The sequence below is a fragment of the Echinops telfairi genome, unplaced genomic scaffold (assembly GCF_000313985.2).
Source record: "Echinops telfairi isolate 266 unplaced genomic scaffold, ASM31398v2 ScPeMD7_21;HRSCAF=78, whole genome shotgun sequence".
Lineage (NCBI taxonomy): Eukaryota > Metazoa > Chordata > Mammalia > Afrosoricida > Tenrecidae > Echinops > Echinops telfairi.
Genome location: NW_022103918.1, coordinates 7,967,798 through 7,987,748, shown reverse-complemented (window position 1 = coordinate 7,987,748; position 19,951 = coordinate 7,967,798). Strand labels below are relative to the sequence as shown.

Sequence of the window (19,951 nt, the reverse complement as noted above, 5' to 3'; positions counted from 1 at the left end):
CATAGAATGGAGTAGAAATACTCCGCTGGGTTTCGGAGAATCTTGGTCATGGCAAGTTGCCATATCTTTCATCTGCAGAGTGGCTGGTGAGTTCACACTGCTAAACTTCTTCCATGTAGCAACTGAGTGCTTTAAACTCTGCATCATAAGGACCTCTTATCTTCTATATAGCCAGTAAAATATTTAGGTTCTTTATATAATACATTATATTTTATATAGACGTGGCATGAGGTAAATATGATTAAGAAATATATATCCAATGACAGACTGTTACATATACAGGGCCTCACCTAATGAGTTTATCTTAAATGCAGAGACCATAATATTAAATCTTATATCCAGGTCACAGGAAGGTAATGAGGAACATGAGGACAGATATGATAAGATCTAGATGCTTTGTTTTAAATTACCCAATCTAATTAAGAGCAAAAACATGATGAATTTAGGTAAATGGAGGCAGTCGTACTCTATCAGATAATTTGTGCTATCACCAAGGCATTTCTGTAGCTTATTTACCAACTGCTGAGTTCTAGGTATAGTTCACACACTTAAGTAAAAATATGTTTTTCTAACTTGTATTACTTGATATTGAAGCATGCTCTACATTGTGTTTATGGCAGGTGTATTTTGGACGATGGCTGATAGAAGGGAATCCTTACGTGGTGCTCTTTGATATCGGCTATTCATCTTGGAATCTGGACAGGTGGAAGGGCGATCTCTGGGAAGCATGCAGTGTTGGCATACCTTACCATGACCGAGAAGCCAATGACATGCTGATATTTGGATCTTTAACTGCTTGGTTCTTAAAAGAGGTACGGTTTACTGGATAGTGATAAACAGAGGAGCAGCATAACTACATTCATTGCTCAGTAATCACCTCATGATTTTTAGATTAAGCAAATCTTGACATGATACTGTTATAGATGGTCTTAATACATTTTAAAGTAAACTAGAAATACTCAGCATTCTAACAGAAACTTTAGGGATTGTTAAATGAATCAATCTTATATTTTCTTAACTCCTCAAAGCATGGTAGAGGATTTATTTTTTTAATCATTTTAATAGAATATAATCCATATATCATAAAATTTAGTAGTTCCAACATATTATCAAGAGTTGTACAATCATCATCACAATCAATTTAATTGCTACTATTTCCTCATTTCCCACCAATGATGCCCCTAGGTAATTATTAATGCAGTTACTGTCTCTATAGATTTACTTATCCTGGGTTTCATATACAGAAAATCATGCAAAACAAAAACAAGGAACAAACAAGCAAACAAAAAAACTCAACAATGACAAAGCCAAACAGAGAAAACCCTCAATCAAAAAGAGAGCAGAAGCTCTTAAAAATTGAACCAACATTAAAATGGGTCAAAGGGGAGATCAAATGATAACATGTTAACATGAAAACATGTTAGCATAACGACATGTCATAATCGACTTTACAGCGCTCTCTGGCAGACAGCAAGGCTTTTCACATCCCTCAGTTACAGCCAGAGGGGTTTTACTGGAGGCTTACTCCATGTGGAAGCCTTGTCGATGAATTTTGAGCTTCAATTGTCTTGCATAGCCTTCGGCAAAATGAATGTGCATGTTTTAAGCTCTGAAACCATTCCCTTCTTCGGATTTACATTGTGTTATTTACAATCTTTGGATCACATAGGCGGATGAGCTTCTTCCACGTGGACTTCATCGATGCCTCACTTAGATGACACATTGTTTGAAGACAGCCTTTAAGGCCCCAGAAGCTATTCTTTCTGATAAACAGGCACCATCTGGTTTCTTCACCTCACTTTGCTGTAGCATCCATATCTTCAGTGATCTCTTCATGAGGGTGAGCATGAAGCAGAGCCATGTCTTAGGAACTGACTGTTCTTAGATTTAGGCTAGAATGAAATGTGAGCCCCAAATCTATTTTTATATCTATGGTTTATATATGTCTCTGTTTCACCTTGGAGACATCATTGTCATTTTATGACAGAGAACATTATAAATCATCCCCTTGGGACACTGGATAATTCTATTGTTAGTGTCATTAATTTAGCCAGTTAATTTAGTGTAGAATCATGCCTATTAGATTAAGACATGTCATAAGAACATAATGAGGGCTTTAAAATAGTCAATATATGTGGTACCCCATCCCCATTCATTTTGCACCATCTAAGCAAAGAGATCTGAATCAAGGTTTAAAGACCATCAATTCCATAACCCCAAGTTGTTCTTTTTACAACCACTGCCTCAAGATGATTGTATAGGTCAACCTTGAAAATATCACAGCTTCAGTTCCAGACAGCTACAATAAAGTGAATATCCCTGTGAAAGTGAGTCACATAAATTGTTTGGTTTCCTAATGCACATAAAACTTATGTGTACACTATAAAACAGTCTAGAAAATATGGGAAAGAATCAAGGAAAAGTTTGAACTACTGTGAGAGTTGTCAAAATTTGACACAGAGACAAGAAATGACTCTGTGCTTTGGGGAAAATGGTGTCAATAGACATATTGATAGAAGGTTGTCATAAACCTATTTATGAACAACGCAGTAGATGAGAAATGTAATAGAACAAGACATGCTGGCAGCTAGCCTACAGATCAGATGGTACAGGAGGAACATCCCCAGTAAAGTAGGGGTGTACTCTAAGGACAAATCACAGAACTCAGTGTTGGAGTGTGTCCCCTTTCTTCAGTCTTTCATACTGATAAAATCAAATGTCAATGGCCATGAAGGGCTGCCTTGAAGAGAAGGGACACACAGACAGACTACAGTCCACCAACGATAGACCCATCACTTGTCTCTCCGGTTTTCATTCTCTGTGTTGCTACCAATTTGGGAAGCTTTGTTACTGGTATTTCAAATACAAGCAAGGCCACCCAAGGGGAATGGTTTCAGCAGAGCATCCAGATTAAGAACAGATTACAAAGAAGGAACAGGTGTTCACTTCTGAGGAACTCGCCACTGAACATCTTATGACTTGTAGTGAAACATTGTAAGATATGCTGAAAACCTTATGCATAGCTGCAGAACAGTGTCAGCTATCATGCCAGAAGATGAGCCTCTCAGGTCAGAAGAGTAGAGCTGCTTATAATGCCATGAATGAAGAAAGTCGTCAAGACCTGCATTTGTTGATGGAGCACAACTCAAAATAAGAAGAAATAACAGAAAATATTGATTAATAAGCAGAACTTGGAATGAAAAAAGTGTGAATCTAGGAAAATTGAAAGTCACCAATGAAACGGAATCCATAGGTCAGTGGTTCTCAACCTTCCTCATGCCATGAGCCTTTCATACAGTTCCTCGTGTGGCGGTGACCCCCAACCATAAAATTATTCTCATTGCCACTTCATAACTGTAATTTTGCTACTGTTATGAATCGGGTGACCCCTGTGAAAGGGTCGTTCGACACCCCCAAGGGGTCGCAACCCACAGGTTGAGAACCGCTGTTCTAGGCACTAGTGAGCTGAAATGAACTGGTATTGGCCATTTTGATCAGATAATCATTTGGATTACTTTGTTGGGAATGACAAATTCAAGAGCAATGGCATCCAATCTATTGTCAAAAAGACATTTCAAGATCAATCTTGAAGTACAATGCTCTCTGTGATAAGATAATGTCTATCTGAATACAAGGAAATGCAGTCAATATAACTATTGTTCAATTTTATACACCAACCACTAAAGCCAGGGTTGAGGACATTGGAGAATTTTACCATATTCTTCAGTATTAATTTGATGAACCATACAATGGAGATATATTAATAGTTATTGGGAAATGAAAAGGAAGGAGCAGTATTTGGAAAATACAATTTTGGTGGTAGAACATTGCAAGACCAATGGCATCTTCATTGCAAAAACTTGTTTCCAGAACCACAAATGGTAACTATAACAGCAACCAAAGCATGGCCACGGGCTGCTCACGGAGCAGACAACCAATTGCGTATGTTGAGCTTGAAGAAACTGAGAACAATTCCCTAAGAACCAAAATATGACCTTGAGTGTGTCCCACCTGATTCTTGAGAAGTCAAGACTATATTTGAATCCCTGGACACTAATGACAGAAGACCTGACTAACTGTGGGGTAACGTCAATTATATCATACGTGATGAAATCAAAAAGGTCATTAAGAAGACTGACAAGAAAGACAGACCAGGGTACATATTAAAAGAGATTCTGAAACTGGCCCGTGATCAAGGAGCAGCTAAACCAAGCAGAAGCAATGAAGAAGTACAAGAGCTAAACCCAAAATGTCATCTACAAAGTACAGTATGATATTTAAAATTGGGTGCAAGACATGAATGGAAAATGTACTAAAGATGACCTCCAGGGGGCCAGCAATGACATGAAGAAATGCTCATGTTCATTGGCCATACGTGAAAAGCAAATGAAAACAACAAAGGGATACCAACTCACATGGACACTGTTAGGAAAATTCAAGAAAACAGAGAATAATAAATGCTGGAGAGGATGTAGAGAGATTGGAATGTCATGTATTTCTGTGGGACTGCAGAACTGTACAAACTTTAGGGGGAAAATCATGATACTTCCTTAAACAAATGCAGGAACAAATCCCTTAGGGTCTTGCCATCTCTCTACTTGGTATACATGCCCTAAGGAAACGAAGAACAAAACACAAATAGACATATTCATACCCATGCTATTGCAGCAATTTCTGTAATAGCAAAAAGGTAGAATCCATCACGACATTGGAGGAACATTTTTTTCATCATCAAATTTAGTAAATTTCATATAGATAAATATTTCATGAGACCATTATTATAAATGGAAAATGGTTTTTACACCAAAGGAAAATATTTTGAGACTATTTTGAGGTCAGGGGCAGAGGGAGAAGGAAACAAGGCTGGCGGTTTGGAATCCTGGACCTTGCAGTTAGCAGCCCAATGCTTCCACTTCGAGGAAGCCTGGTGGCGCAGTGGTCGAGAGAGCTTGTGCAGAATACTCATTTGGTTGCTTGACTGCTGCTTCCATGAGCATTGATTGTGGATTCAAGCAAGAGTAAATCCTTGATGTTATCTGTCCAGTTGTGAGGGTTTTCTTTACAATGTATTGTACTTCATCCTAAGGCTGAAATCTTTGAGCTTCCTCAGCAAGTGTGTCACGTCCCCCCGTCATTTAGCAAGGAAAGCTGTGTCATCTACATATTGCTAACATGTTAATAAACCTGGAAAACCTTATGCCTCATTCTTCTTCTGATAGTCCAAATTTCAGGAAAAAACGCATATTGGCCCTGTCGATGGCTGCTCACAGGCTCTTAAGACCCTCTAATGCTACTCCCCAGGTTTTCTATTAAGACCTGCTCACCTGCTGTTAAGGATGGTGCAGGACTAAGCAGGCTTCCTTGTGTGGTATGGAGGGTCCCTGTGAGTTAGAACTGATCCACAGTGTGCAACTGCAATAGCAGCAGGTTATTTTGAAATGCACACATGCCATCGCTTTTCTTACGCTCTGAATCATGAGCAAGGTCAACAATCCTAACAACGTTTCGCTTTGGTTTTTTCCTGATACAGGTGGCAGATCATGCAGGTGGTAAACACATCATTGCCCAGTTCCATGAATGGCAGGCTGGAACTGGACTGATTCTTTCCCGAGCCCGGAAACTTCCTATTGCCACAATATTTACCACCCACGCCACTCTGCTGGGGAGATATCTATGTGCAGCAAATATTGATTTCTACAACCAGCTTGATAAGGTACCTAGTCCCGCCTCCACCCTCACCCCCAGACGTTTTATCTGATGCTTGAAGCTCAAGGATGAGGAATATTGATCTTTACCTTTCATCTCCCAGCCAGATGTCAGAAATACCCTTTTCATTCATCAATATTCATGGCCAAGCTTCTCCTGGGATGACAGGTGGCTCAAACTTTGTTTAATTGTATTGAGAGTGCAGTAAACTAGACTTTAGTGTTGAAAAGTATGATGTCTGTCCTTCTGTGAAGCACGCAATCCTTCCCTTTGGATCGAGAGGGAAGGATGCAGAAGATGGAACCAACATGCCGTGGACAAAAGTCTGGGCTCTTTCCTTCGGGCTTGGCAATGCTATGAAGACGGCAAAGCTCCATATATCTTTGGGATGTAGAGACGATCCCTAGAAAAGAGGGATCTAGGCATGCAAACATGTACTAGGAACCTCCATCCCTCTCCATCCTCCAAGTGACTAACTGACTGGCAGCCACTTTAGAGATCTATGGGTCAGATTTCTCCTGTGATGGCAATCTGCAGATGTAGAGTGAGATTTGGGGGGGAGGGGGTGAAGTAAGACAGAAGTTATTGAAAGGATGTAGATCCTTGGTGATGATTGTGTTTGCTCATCACAGAAGAATACCCAAATCCATGACTCAATATCAGTTAATTTAGTCTTCCTCTATATTCCCATCATTTGAGTTTAATTATTACATGCATGTCACTTACAATAATGTCAATAATACTGCAAAGCATTTTGAGCATCACAGATTTGTGAACTTTGTAGGTTTGATATATGTATAGGATTCTGCTTTGCTATCAGTAAAATTAGGAAGATAGCAAGTTTACTTCAAAACTCTTTTTGAAATTCTCATTTGAGAATTTCTAGAATTCTATAAAACAGAACAAAGTGTGTGTGTAATATATGAATAATAATCAGATACTCCAGTTAAAAGTTACATTCCTACCTCAAAGGTACTTAGAGTATAAGGAAGGTTCTGGAACAACAGTAACATTTGTAAAGTAATAAGCACAGGTTGTCGCTGGATTACAAACAGTTTCCATCCCTACACCTACTTTTAACACTATTTTGTATGTAAGTAAAAAAAGTTCGGTATGGCTCATAACTAACACCCGGTTGTCAATTTTTTTGTCTTCGTATATAATATGGAGTGTACCTTTCTAAAACTAATAACAAAAAAGTATAGTTAAAATATCCAAAGAGCAAGAATGCTCTGTGATTGTAGCGAAATGAAGGAGCCTTCATATTGCAATAGTTAAGCATTCAGCTACTAAGCAAAAACTCCATGGGAGAATGATGTGGCATTTTGTGTTCATAAAAATTACAGCCTTAGGGGTGGGGTGGGGGTGCAATTCTACACTTTCCTATAATGTCACTCTGAGTTGAAATCAGCTCCTCAGATGGGTATAGAGAAGTGGAAATGTCATTTCCTTAGGAGATTAAACAACATTTTAAAGATAACTTTATTGGTGGTATGAAAACATTTTGGAAGCAGACATAGTGTAAATAGATTTGTTATAATCCTAATAGATTTTTTAAATCATCATTCTTTTTTGGTAATAAAATTTCACACAGTCTCAAGTAAAAACACAATCTGTTGTTTTGATTGGTAGAAGGTTCAGTGTAAGCAAAAATTTGTTTCTTTCTTTCAACAGTTTGACATAGACAAAGAGGCTGGGGAGAGACAAATTTACCATCGATACTGCATGGAGCGCGCCTCTGTGCACTGTGCTCACGTATTCACCACTGTTTCTGAAATAACAGCAATAGAAGCAGAACACATGCTGAAAAGAAAACCTGGTAATTATTACCCCTGAGTTTTTCACTGAATTTTCAGGTCCAAATGACATTAGGGTATAAGGATTTTGTTTTCTAGGCATTCACAATTGTGGCCCAAGTCTTTACACACATTTTAAGTAGGGGGGGTTTACATTTCAGATCATCAACTTTATATTCAACAGTTTAAACTAGTAATCAAACTCTCCAGTAATTTACCCTTCACCTACTCCTGATTTCTCTTCTCCACATTTGAATTCCAAATGTCAGCAGCTTTGCATTGAACCAACAGTACACTAGATCTGGATTATGGTTAAGTGGTCAATGTGTGCTCGAAATGGCCTCCCTATAAACTGAGATGTCGGAAAGACTTGATGTGTATAAGCAAACGGAAATGACTCTTCCCTTTTAAGAAAATGGAAGTAAAAAAAATATCAGAAATCTGTGTGCCACAACCCCAGTCCTATGTTTATGGCATTGTCTCGCTCGTCTTGTTGAGTAGACACCTATTGTTTTCCTTCTTCCCAAGATTTCCTTGCACTGTCTTTGAACACTACCCGCCACCCAACCAGTTGCTTCAATAGGACCAAACTCAAACTCAAGGTCATCAAGTCAATGTCCTTACAGACAGGGTAGAACTGTCCCTGTGACTTTGCTGGGCTGTAACTCTTTCCTAGAGTAGAAAGCCCTATCTTTCTCCTTCTGAGTGCCTGGTGGTTTGGAATTGGCTGACCTTATGGTTAGCAGCCCAAAGCATAACTAGTAAGTCACCAGAACTCCTTATCAACAGGCAGGGGAATGTTTACAAGGGAATGCAGGGTGGATGATCCCTTCAGGATCAGTGGTGCGAGTAGCGATACTGGGAGGGTAGAGGGAGAGTGGGTTGGAAAGAGGGAACAGATTACAAGGATCTACATGTGACCTCCTCCCTGGGGGATGGACAACAGAAAAGTGGGTGATGGGAGATGTCAGACAGGGAAAGATAAGACAAAATAACAATTTATAAATTATCAAGGGCTCATGAGGGACGGGGGAGCGGGGAGGGAGGGGAAAAATGAGGACCTAATGCCGGGGTCTTAAGTGGAGAGGAAATGTTTTGAGAATGATGAGGGCAGTGAATGACCAAATGTGCTTTGCACAATTGATGTGTGTATGGATTGTGATAAGAGTTGTATGAGCCCCTAATAAAACGATAAAAAAAAGAGTTGTACAAGCCCCCAATAAAATGATTCTTTTTAAAGTTACTATTTAAGCAATATTAAATTTATAATTAATAAACCAAAAAAAACAAACCAAGAGTTGTTACAGTTGATGGTTCGTAGTCACTACTCCCATCGACCCACCTACATTCTATTCACTCAGGTTCCCAAACCCCCAGCATAGACCCAAATTTGCTCTTCCAAAATTTACCATTTAAAAAAAAAAAAAGCTCCTTCACATTCCCGGTCATTCAAAAGCAATAGACACTTTGATCATTCCCTTACCTTTTTTGACACTACACACTTCAAATTTTCTCCAACATCATTCTTCTTTCAAGAACCAAACTCAAGGTCAATGAACAGATTCTGACTCATATTCTGACTCTGTCCTAGGACAGAGTCAAACTGCCCCTGTGGGTTTCTGACACTGCAATGCGTTACAGTAGAAAAAAACCTCATCTTTCTCCTGTGGAGTGACTATTGGTTTTGAACTGGTGTCCTTGTGGTTAGCATTCCAACTTATCATCCATTATACCACCAGGGCTCCTACGATTCTTCATAAGTGCTTTAAACACACAGCTTCCCTCTGCTTTTAAAAGTGGCCATTCTCCAAGCATATGTTCTGAATCTTGTTTGTAGGCACTTTTTCTTTAATTCCTTCTTTCTTAGGAAGTTAACTTCAGCATCAAGGTAAAAGGCACAGGCTTTGTGTTAGAATGCCTGAATTCACTGTCAAAAATGATTTTTATTATATTTAACTAGCTATGTAATATTATACATATTATTTAAACTCTTATTGCCTTATGTCTCTTACCCAGGATTATTATAATGATTAAAATAATAATATATAATAAAATAATATAATGATTAAACTAATAAAACATTGAGCTCAAACCAGTGTCTAGCCAATTGTAAAGGTTTAAAAACCACCAATGAGTATTATTTTGTATGGATTATAGCCTTGCCTTTCCCAAGCTCTTGTTTGTCTGGCAGCACGTGAGCTAGTTTCCTTGGATGTTTTTGCTCTTGCTAGAACTTTAAATACTGCCATCTCCTACCCTTCTAACTAGGGATGGACTCATGTGGTAGCTCTAACTGCAATTGTGAAACCTCTGGACGCTTTGTGGTTTAAGAAGGGCAGTGAACTTTAATAGATAAATAAACATCACAATGTTCCTGAGAGTATTGGGGGTGGGTAAAGCATTATGATGGCATGTCACTGTGAGTTTCTCTCTTCTTGAAGTCTTCTCCAATTAGAATTGTAACCACAGCTGCAATGCTGAGAGCACAGGTCTTGAACAAATGCTGGGTCAAACTTCCCATGGGAACTGTCAATGAGACAAAAACTTTAAATCATGTTACTGTGAAGTGGGACAGGTCTGTTTATTACTTGTTGAACTTTTAACTGACTCAAACTCACTTTTGATATTATAAAAATGACATTTTGTATCAGATATTGGTGAGAAAGCCATATTATAGATAGACATTTCAATACAACATTTACCATAAAACTTGAAAACAATAAACTTCAAAGTGACCCCACTATTTAAAACCTACCTCTTATGGCAGCAAAAAATAAAATCATTGTAATTAGTATAGGTACTTACAAAAATGATAAAGGAAAATTAAACTATAAGGAAGAAAATTTTTAAACTTATAGACCTATTACAGTTAATATTTGAATGCATAGTCTTCTTTATTCCTTTCTGTACATTTTATACACTTACTAAATAAGATCAAACTGTATTTACTCTTGTTGTCTGCCCTTTTACTTCTTTAAACAGCTTTATTAGGATATATTTCATAGATCATACATTTCAACAGTTTGATCACATTAATGATATTTGTACAATCTTTTCCACAATCTTAAAACATTTACTTCCTTCTTGTACTCCTTGTTGTCAGCCCCTCACCTCCCTGCCTCCTTCCCTGCTATACCCCTCAGAAAACCATCAGTTCAGTCACTATCTCCATAGCGCTACCCATCTTGGATTTCATATACAGAAAAATATAGAGAACAAAATACAGAGAAACAAAACATATTTTTAAAAACCGCTGCACTCTGCACGAAAGCAACGCTATTCCTATCTCTGATCTGTGGTCAGAAGGGTTTCACTGGCACCTTAGTTCTTGTGTGGACTGTAAGAATGGGTCTTGGGCCCCCACTGTCATCCATAGCCTCTGAATATCGAAGCTCCGTTACTCACAATTGAAGCTCTGATGCCATTCCCTCTTCCAGGTTCAGATTTTATCGTTCACAATCCTGCGATCACACAGGGTGATGTGCTGCTTATGTGTGGGCCCAGTTGACGCCTCACTCAGACGGCTACTTGGTCACATATAAGCCTTTAAGATCTCAGCCATGATTCTTTCTAATAGCAGAACACCATCTAGTTCCTTCACTGCACTTTGCTATAGCACCAATGTCTTCAATGATCTCTTCATGGATGTACCTTTTAAAAATTCTTACCAGCACATTGTCAACCCCTATACTTAAATAGTATAATTTTAAGTGACCAAAAGGAAATGAATTGTATGAATGTATAAATATGCTAATGGATATTTAAAATAAGTATTAAAAGTTAATGTCAATTAGTATCTTGATGAATAGCATGACAGTTAAATTTATACACGTGTTGTATCATATCATTTGTATGTATCAAAATCTTAGCAGTAAAACTCCTCTCTCAAAACTGCATGCTTTTGATCTTATTCAATATATATAATGATCAGTTTTCAAAATATTCTATAAGTACACTTTTGTGCACTTGGCAAAAAACTGTAAGGTGAATCATCAATTTCTTATTTAGATATTTGAAGCCCTTCTTGAGCAAGTATGTTAGCTTAATTAATTAGACAATTCATTTTAAGACCTAGATTTTTTTTCTTTTTAAGTGTGTGGGATATATCTTTAAAACTTCCACATATCTCATTGTTTTCTATTACCTTCTGGGCAGTGTAGCTATGTAGCATAGTGGATAGCCTATGAACTCCAGAATTAAACTGCCCTGTTTCTAAATCCTACTTGGCAACAATAATATTTGCAGGTTGGAAGAATGAAAATTTCTCAGACATTTGGGATTACTCAGTTAACCACAGCTTTGTTTTTTGTTTTACTTCTATTAAATGGAATAGCCTGTGTATTCAACTGAGTAAGTACTCTAAGTAGTCATTATCTTTCCTATCACAGACGAATATTCTGAAAAACCAAGAATTTCTTTCTTCTTTAATGATAGAAGCTTTGGGGCAGAATGAGTCAGTTGTGTATTTGCAATAAGAGATACCTTTCCGATTCCCCCACAATCCCCTGTACATTTGGTTACAATGAGACAACAAGCGGTAGGGTGGTGCATTCTCTAAGGACACCACCGTGGGCAACATACCTTCTGTGTGGGGTCTGCTTCCAGTCACCAGCCATGTGATCCTGACGGCTCGCTGACGCCATTCTCACCTCAGAAAGAGCAAATTGTGGGAGCACCTACCCCAAGGTTGTTTCAAGAACTGAAATAGCATTTGGACTAGCATCTGGTGAATAGTAAGCAATTGAATATAACTGTAGCCATCATTATCGTTTCAATCAATTCATCAGCCGCTGTTAATTTGATCAGAGACTCCTAATAGCCTGTTTCATCCTGAAGACTGAGAATTCTGAAGCTTTATGTCTGTCTCTATAGTTGTGTGGGAATGAGGAACTAGAACTATTAATAGACATCGAACTTCATAGTGCTTTCTAGGATGGCCCCTTCTCAGAAGACATCACGTTCATGATTTTGCTTTGCTTTTCTAGATGTGGTTACTCCCAATGGCTTGAATGTTAAGAAGTTTTCAGCAGTCCATGAGTTTCAAAATCTACACGCCATGTACAAGGCCAGGATCCAAGATTTTGTTCGAGGTCATTTCTATGGGTATGATTTTCCCTATTTTTTTTAAAGCACATGATTTTAGTGATCTTTAGTAGAGAGTAAACAGGACTGACATAGTCAATGTTGATCTTTCCCAGCCCCTTTGGTACTTTAACTGGAATCCATGTGTACATTTTGCTGTTCCGCTTCATTGGAAACTGTTTTGTTTTCTTATAGTCATCTTGACTTTGATCTTGAAAAGACTTTGTTCCTTTTCATTGCGGGGAGGTATGAATTTTTGAACAAAGGAGCTGACATCTTCCTCGAATCTTTATCCAGGCTGAATTTCCTGCTGAGGGTAAGGAAGCTCAACAACATGATGAAATGCTTTTGTAGAAAGAAGTAAAGAACTTTATAGCTACTTAAGTAGTTTTCAATATAATTCATGGCTGTAATAACTTAAAGCAATAACCCAATTCTGAAAATGACTTCTGGCTTTGAAATTACTAATTAAAGCTATCACATTGTGCATATATACATGCCTATTTAATCATATTATCGAGTATATATTTCTAAGAGTCCCACAGGCTCATTACTTTAGATATGCTGTGTTGGGGTTGGGGGCTGCTTACCAAGGTCAGCTGTTGAAGTTCAGTAGGCCACTCTCCAGGAAAAAGAAGAGGCTCCGTAAAGAGCTATAGTCTTGAAAACCCATGCGGACAATTGTACTCCTCCAAGCTGCCTCTGAGTCAGAATCCATTAGATGACAGTAAGTCTGGTCATTTGAAAGAAACTATTATAACATCCTTTGCAATTGCAATTTATTGAAATTTCTAGCCAATTGTAATATAAAAATAGAGAAATCAGTCCAGTGAGAAAAAAGGTCACTTGTTAACTGATAAAGCCTACAATAGAAGATGTAGCTTGGACAATGGGCTTCCAAATGCTGACCCTAGCATTAGATTTACCCATGCAATTACAGGTGGGTAGCTCTGGGCACTGCCATTATCCCCTGACCCAAAACAGGTGTCCATAGTGACATATACCACAGGACTGGCAGCCAAGTCCCAGAGCTTCTGGCCTCCATAGGATCCCCTTTCCTTTCAAGCATAGCAACTACCCTTCTTGCCTGAAAATAAAGAATACAAGATAGATCAGGGAATATTCTAAAAAGCAAAAAATATTCCACAAAAACATTTCTACAGCATGTGTGACCACGAGCTGTTGAAGGGAACAGGTATCAAGCATCAAAGAACAAAAAATCATACATTGTAAAGGTGGGTGAGTGCAGAGTGAAGACTCAAAGTCCATTGGTAGGCAACTGAACACCCCCTTACTGAAGGGCTGTGGGGAGGAGATGAGCCAGTCAGGGTGCAGGGTAGCAATGATGAAACATATAACTTTGCTCTAGTTCTTAAATGCTTCCTCTCCCCCACTGTCATGATCCCAATTCTACCTTACAAATCTGGCTAGACCAGAGGATGTACATTGGTACAGATAGCAACTGGAAACACAGGGAATCCAGGATACATGACTCCTTCAGGACCAGTGGTGAGAGGGGCGATGCCTGGAGGGTAAAGGGAATGTGGGGTAGAAAGGAGGAACTGATTACAAGAATCTACATATAACTTCCTCCCTGGGGGATGGACAACAGAGAAGAGGGTGGAGGGAGACGTCGGACAGTGTAACTTATGACAAAACTATAATAATTTATGAATTATGAATGGTTCATGAGGGAGGGGGAGGGGAGAGGGGGAAAATGAGCAACTGATATTAAGTGCTAAAGTAGAAGGCAAATGTTTTGAGAATGATGAGGGCAACAAATGTACATATGTGCTTGACTCAATGGATGGATGTATGGATTGTGATAAGAATTGTACGAGCCCCAAATAAAATAATAAATTAAAAAAACATTTCTACTTCAAACAATGTTGAGTTTTTGTTTTTACTCAGGAAGATAGAAGTTAAAATGAGTCCCCAACTAATTCAGTAATAAAATAAACACCAAATAACGGTACCATGGAGAAGGCCCCAAGGCATGGCTATTGATTGATGTTATTAGCTTATAGAATAATCACATAGAAATAGAAAATAATAACAATAAAACACCCAAAGGGACCAGTGTAGAATTTAAGTCTTACAGAGATACCAGAAATATGCTTAATGTCCTGATTTCTATAGGAGGGTTAACATTTTGTTTCTTGAACATAGATTTATTTTTATCTGAGAGGAGATAATATGTTTGACAAGCACGGTTTTCAAAATTTGCTAAAATTAATAAAAATTAAATATGTAAATAAAAATAAAGATAATGTAATAGGACTGCATAGTAGAAAAATTATTTTTTAATTGAATAATCTTATCTGAAAAATTTGTATCCCAATTTTTTGTGTTTATTTTCAATAAGCATCATAGTTTTACATAACTTTACATCATGCATTATGAATAAATTTTATATACTATTAATCAATATTCAATTTACTTTTAATCAAATTGATGTGAGAAAAAAGCCTGTACCATTTTTTCAGACATCAAAAATAATGAAAATACTTGCAGAAATTAAAAGAAAGCATATTTTTCCATAGAGTATATGTATTCTTTTGTAGCACAATAATTACTCCTGAGGCAGCTTTCCTAGTCTAAGACTTCCATAGATTTCCTGAATGGACTGTCAGACTATAGAGATCAGAGACCAGATAGCAGGTGGCAAAGTATTTCACCTGAAAAATAGTCAGCTGTTTCCAAACTGCATGAGCCATTCATATGCTTATGGATTTAAGTGAATTTATATTTTTATTCCTACAGCTGTTTAATAAGTTATTTCCTTATAAAAGTTATTAGGTCAGTGGTATTTTGAGGAAGAGAAAAGAAAAAAAGATAAATTTTAGAGTTCGAAAACACCAGTTTTAAACTGCGTATTTTAAGCATTCAGCACAGGTTCTACCAAACCATGAAACATTTTTTAGTTGAGCTAGAAATATCAGGGATGGAAAGCAAAATGCAATGCCAAGTGAATAGAGTAAAAGAACTGAACAGTAAAAAAAGAAAGAAAAAAATAGAATGAACCCAAACTAAATTACTCATTATACATCTAATCTGAAATTTCCAAGAACTAATCTTGTTCTTGTAACATTAATTTGCATTTGTTTTTGTTTGTTTTTTAACCATTGAAAAACACAATGATCTTAATAGCGGCTGGATTTTAGATTACTAATTCTATGACAACGTTTTCTGTCTGACTATTCAAATTTGCAAAAAAGCAATTGAAACTGCAAGCCAGATTTAAATTTAAAATTTTCAGAAAGGGAACACGGGTATAATTTTTCTATAAATCACTAATAAGTATTCTTTTTCTCTAAAGATACTTAAAAGCAAGATTTTTCCAACGTTAAAGTCCGTGTGGATGCGGTTCGTTTTATCTTTGATAGCCGACACGGCTGTGTTTTCTAATCCTTCCTCAGATGCATAAAAGTGACGTCACAGTGGTGGTGTTCTTCATCATGCCTGCCAAGACCAACAATTTCAATGTGGAATCCCTGAAAGGGCAAGCAGTGCGCAAACAGCTGTGGTAAACTCAGCCTCGTGAATGTTCTCCAGCAAAAAATTTAAAGGGATATATTCTTTTAAGTGAATGATTTCTGGCATATTTTCATGAGCTTTATTTTCAAGGATTATTTTAGCAAATTGCTACAGTTCTCCCTTCTGCTACTATATTAGATTATGTAATATCAACAAAACTGTGTATCTATAAAAAATAATATAAACTGGGGGCGGGGGTGGGGAAGAACCCTTTGGAATATGCCTCCATGGAGGAAGAAGAAAACTAAATGCCTCTGTAGAACCCTTTAAAGATAGATACATATCGTTTTTTGAACTTTTTACTGTGGATATTTTAAACATATGCAAAAGAGGTTGGTATAATGATCTCTGAATAAGAGACCTCACCTAGAGCCCATCAATATCAACCAATTATTCATTTTATCTACATTGCCGCCCACTTCTTCCTCCTCCCCTCCGTTCCTACCCCTGATTATTTTCAAGCAAAAGTGGTGTTGAATATACAGCTCTCTGGGCTAAGGTGTTCTGCCGCCTCAGCTTTAGGGATTTTACCTCACAGGCTGAGTTAAACAGAGAAAGAACGGAAGAAGCTAGGTGACAGAGAGCTAGCTGTGTGTTTTCAAAGACTGCATGGGCAAAACAACAACACTATCAGAACAGATACAGATGAACCCTTACGGCACTATTTTCACGGATTGAAATGATAAATCTTTCTGTTTCCAATAGGGACATTGCACATTCTGTGAAGGAAAAGTTTGGAAAGAAACTCTATGATTCATTATTAAGGCAAGTGTTTAGAATACTTAACACAAAACATGTAGGACTTTATTATTCAAACTTAACAGATCAACTTCTATGTCTATTTTGCTCCAAATAATGAAAAATGGAAAATATTTGAAGCTGTGTTTAGTCATGTTGCCATATTTCATTATTCGTTTGAGAAATACTTATTTGATTGTTCAAATGAGAAGACTTTCATATAGAAAAAGATTCTAATTTATTCAGAATCACATTAAGGGCTTATATGGTATTCTAAAGCTGAAGGAGATTTCATGAGATTTTAAATATATATATATTGACTTAAAATATATATTGTTTTAAAATATATATTAAATCCACATTAGCACTTATTTACTTACTTATTAATGAAACATATATTAATATTATATATTACATGGTTTCAAAAATTTGTGGAAAATTTGTATTATCATTTAATTCTTTATTTTCATGAACTTTGTAAAGCCCCAGTATATATTTGTTATAGGATGAAGAAAAGATTGGGCTGTCTTCTGACCCATGGTAGAAGGTGGTCACCATTTATTTTTCACCTATTTAGATATGTTATGGGCACTTTAGAGTATAATAATCAAAATTAAATAGAATATGATAGTGTCCTCCTGATGCTCAGCATTTAGTTTTTGATATTAAGGTTTTTTTTCTTTTGTACTATCAAATTTATTCACATAGTAGAAATTTGTGCATTTCATCAGAAAACTATGTTTGCTTTAATATTCACTGCCTGTGTATGTGCGAAAATCCAATTATCAACTTTATTCCATAATCATTTCTATGGTTTATTCAGCACCTGAACTACACAATTCCAGAGGCGTTTCCAAGTTACTCTTTATTTACTTTTAGACCAATTTGTATGAACATAAAAACTGAGACAAAAGAACATGAATTCTTATATTCTCTTTACCCTCCTCCTAGTTCATTCTATTTAACATCTTCCTTTCTAGTATGTGGTAATACTATATGCTTGTTATAACTAATAAAAATATGATATTAACTACATGAAGCTTCACTGGCACAGTGGGCTGCCCATGGGGCTGCTGTGGAAAGGTCAGCATTCGAAACAGCCAGCAGCTCCTCAGGAGAAAGACAAGACTTTCAACTCCTTGAAAGATTGACAGTTTCAGAAAGCCACCGGGGCAGTTCTACTCTGTCCTATAGCGTCACTCTGGGTCAGCATTGACTCAGTGGCAGTGGTTTGTTTGAGTGTCACAAACAATAAGAGAATGATAGAGGTGTACATTACCTTCGAGTGCCCAGGAATGTGAAGGAGCATTAAAAAAATAAACTTATTGACTCAATGTCAGTGGGTTTGTGTGTTGTATAGTCTTACAAGTTTTGACAAATGCATGACGTCATGTGTCCATCACTACAATGTCACACAGATTATTTCACTATTCTAAAAATTCATTGTGCTACACCTATTAAAAAGGCTCCAGGGTAGTGGAGTGGTTACACGCTCAGCTTCTAACTGAAAAGTCCATGGTTCAAACCCCCCAAAGGAGAAAGGTGGAGCAGATCAGTTCTGTATTTACAGGCTCAGAAACTCCACGGAAGTACTGCTACTCTGTCCTATAGAATTACTCAGCACAGTAGGGATCAACTCGTACAACCACTCCTCGCTTATCAACATAGCTAGGTGCAAAAGAGCTGTTCATTATTGTACAAAAAATTGGCATTATGCACAAAATGGGGAATGACTACATCATTACAAAACTACCAATGACATCACAACAAAACTGCTACAGTACATCATTAGATACTTCCTCAGCCAAACCACTGAGAACCTTGTCCCAGTCAAGTTGACACATAATCTTAGCCATCACAGTCAGCATTAACCTTGCCTCGAACTTTGGTGTTCATTACTGCCAGGCAGATTTAGTTGATGGGCAAAATAGTCAGATGGGGTTTTTTCTATTTCTGTACGTCTGAAATGTCAGATAGTGGGGAAGAGATGCGATCTTCATCTCCTTTCCCCAGGTTCTCTGGCATCCTGATATTGTCACAGGCTCTATCATTTCATCTTGCAACTTCTACGGCTTTTCGTAGCCGCGATCTCAGTAATTTTTAATGAAAACATTTCATTCTACATTTGCTTTTAACATGCTGAGAATTACTTTGTCATATGGGAACATTGAATTATATTTATTTTTATGATGAACATCTTTTTTTCTGCAGAGGGGAAATTCCTGACATAAGCAATATTCTGGATCGAGATGATCTAACAATTATTAAAAGAGCCATATTTTCAACTCAGGTAATAAAGAAAAATTAAACTACCATTTCCCATAACTTTTAATTCAGTATTTTGATGTATTGGAATGTGATGATTTGGGGATTTTTTTAAAGCCAAGAGCTAGAAAAGAGACTTCTATATATTCATTCAAATGACAACTTTGCATTTTCTCTTTCTCGTGTGGTTCTGGGGCCTCTTCTTACTGTGTCCTAAATCTTGTGGTTGTACACAGTTAAGGAATTTGTTTGGAATCACATGAAGAATCAGATGCGTCTTGCAAAAACATAAATTTTTCAGAAAGCATCAAATTTTAAGTTGCAGTAGGAAAACAAGGCTAATGTTTCCAAAGCCATTGGACTGATTGCAAGGAGGAAAAGCTAAGTGTGTGTACAAAACTCACGACATGACGGTCATCACAGTGAAGCAAGGGCACTGGGAGATGCCCATTAGGAGGGACACTTCAAGAAAGCCACAGAAGCAGTCAGAAGCGAGGTCTTTCGTGCAGTGGCTGCAGAATAGAAACGGTTTCTAAGTATGCAAGGGTGCTCTTCCGCCCATGATTTTCCTCTGCCCCACAAACAACCGTTACTCGTCATCATTAGTGTCATCCAAAAGATGGAGAGCTTAAAGGTTGGAGGAAATGTTGCCAATGACCTATGGGTGAAATGAGTCACTTCTTACTTCTCTGCACACATTGACCTTTCCTCCCTGTGTTACTTCAGAGACATTCTTTGCCTCCGGTGACCACTCACAACATGACGGATGACTCCACAGATCCCATCCTCAGCACCATTCGACGGATCGCGCTTTTCAACAGCCGCAC

The 19,951-nt window shown here is 37.5% G+C and overlaps 1 protein-coding gene across 1 annotated transcript in view; it reads left to right on the top strand.

Moving 5' to 3' along the window:
• Positions 1-19,951, top strand: part of GYS2 (glycogen synthase 2) — a 50,488-nt gene that overhangs the window by 16,250 nt on the left and 14,287 nt on the right. Inside the window, exons 3-11 of the mRNA XM_030885102.2 lie at positions 621-812; positions 5,531-5,713; positions 7,381-7,525; positions 12,488-12,605; positions 12,780-12,900; positions 16,004-16,110; positions 16,827-16,886; positions 19,071-19,149; positions 19,851-19,951. The exon at positions 19,851-19,951 is cut by the window's right edge and continues 11 nt beyond it. Of these exons, the coding sequence (XP_030740962.1) occupies positions 621-812; positions 5,531-5,713; positions 7,381-7,525; positions 12,488-12,605; positions 12,780-12,900; positions 16,004-16,110; positions 16,827-16,886; positions 19,071-19,149; positions 19,851-19,951 (1,106 nt within the window). The remainder of the gene's footprint in view (positions 1-620; positions 813-5,530; positions 5,714-7,380; positions 7,526-12,487; positions 12,606-12,779; positions 12,901-16,003; positions 16,111-16,826; positions 16,887-19,070; positions 19,150-19,850) is intronic.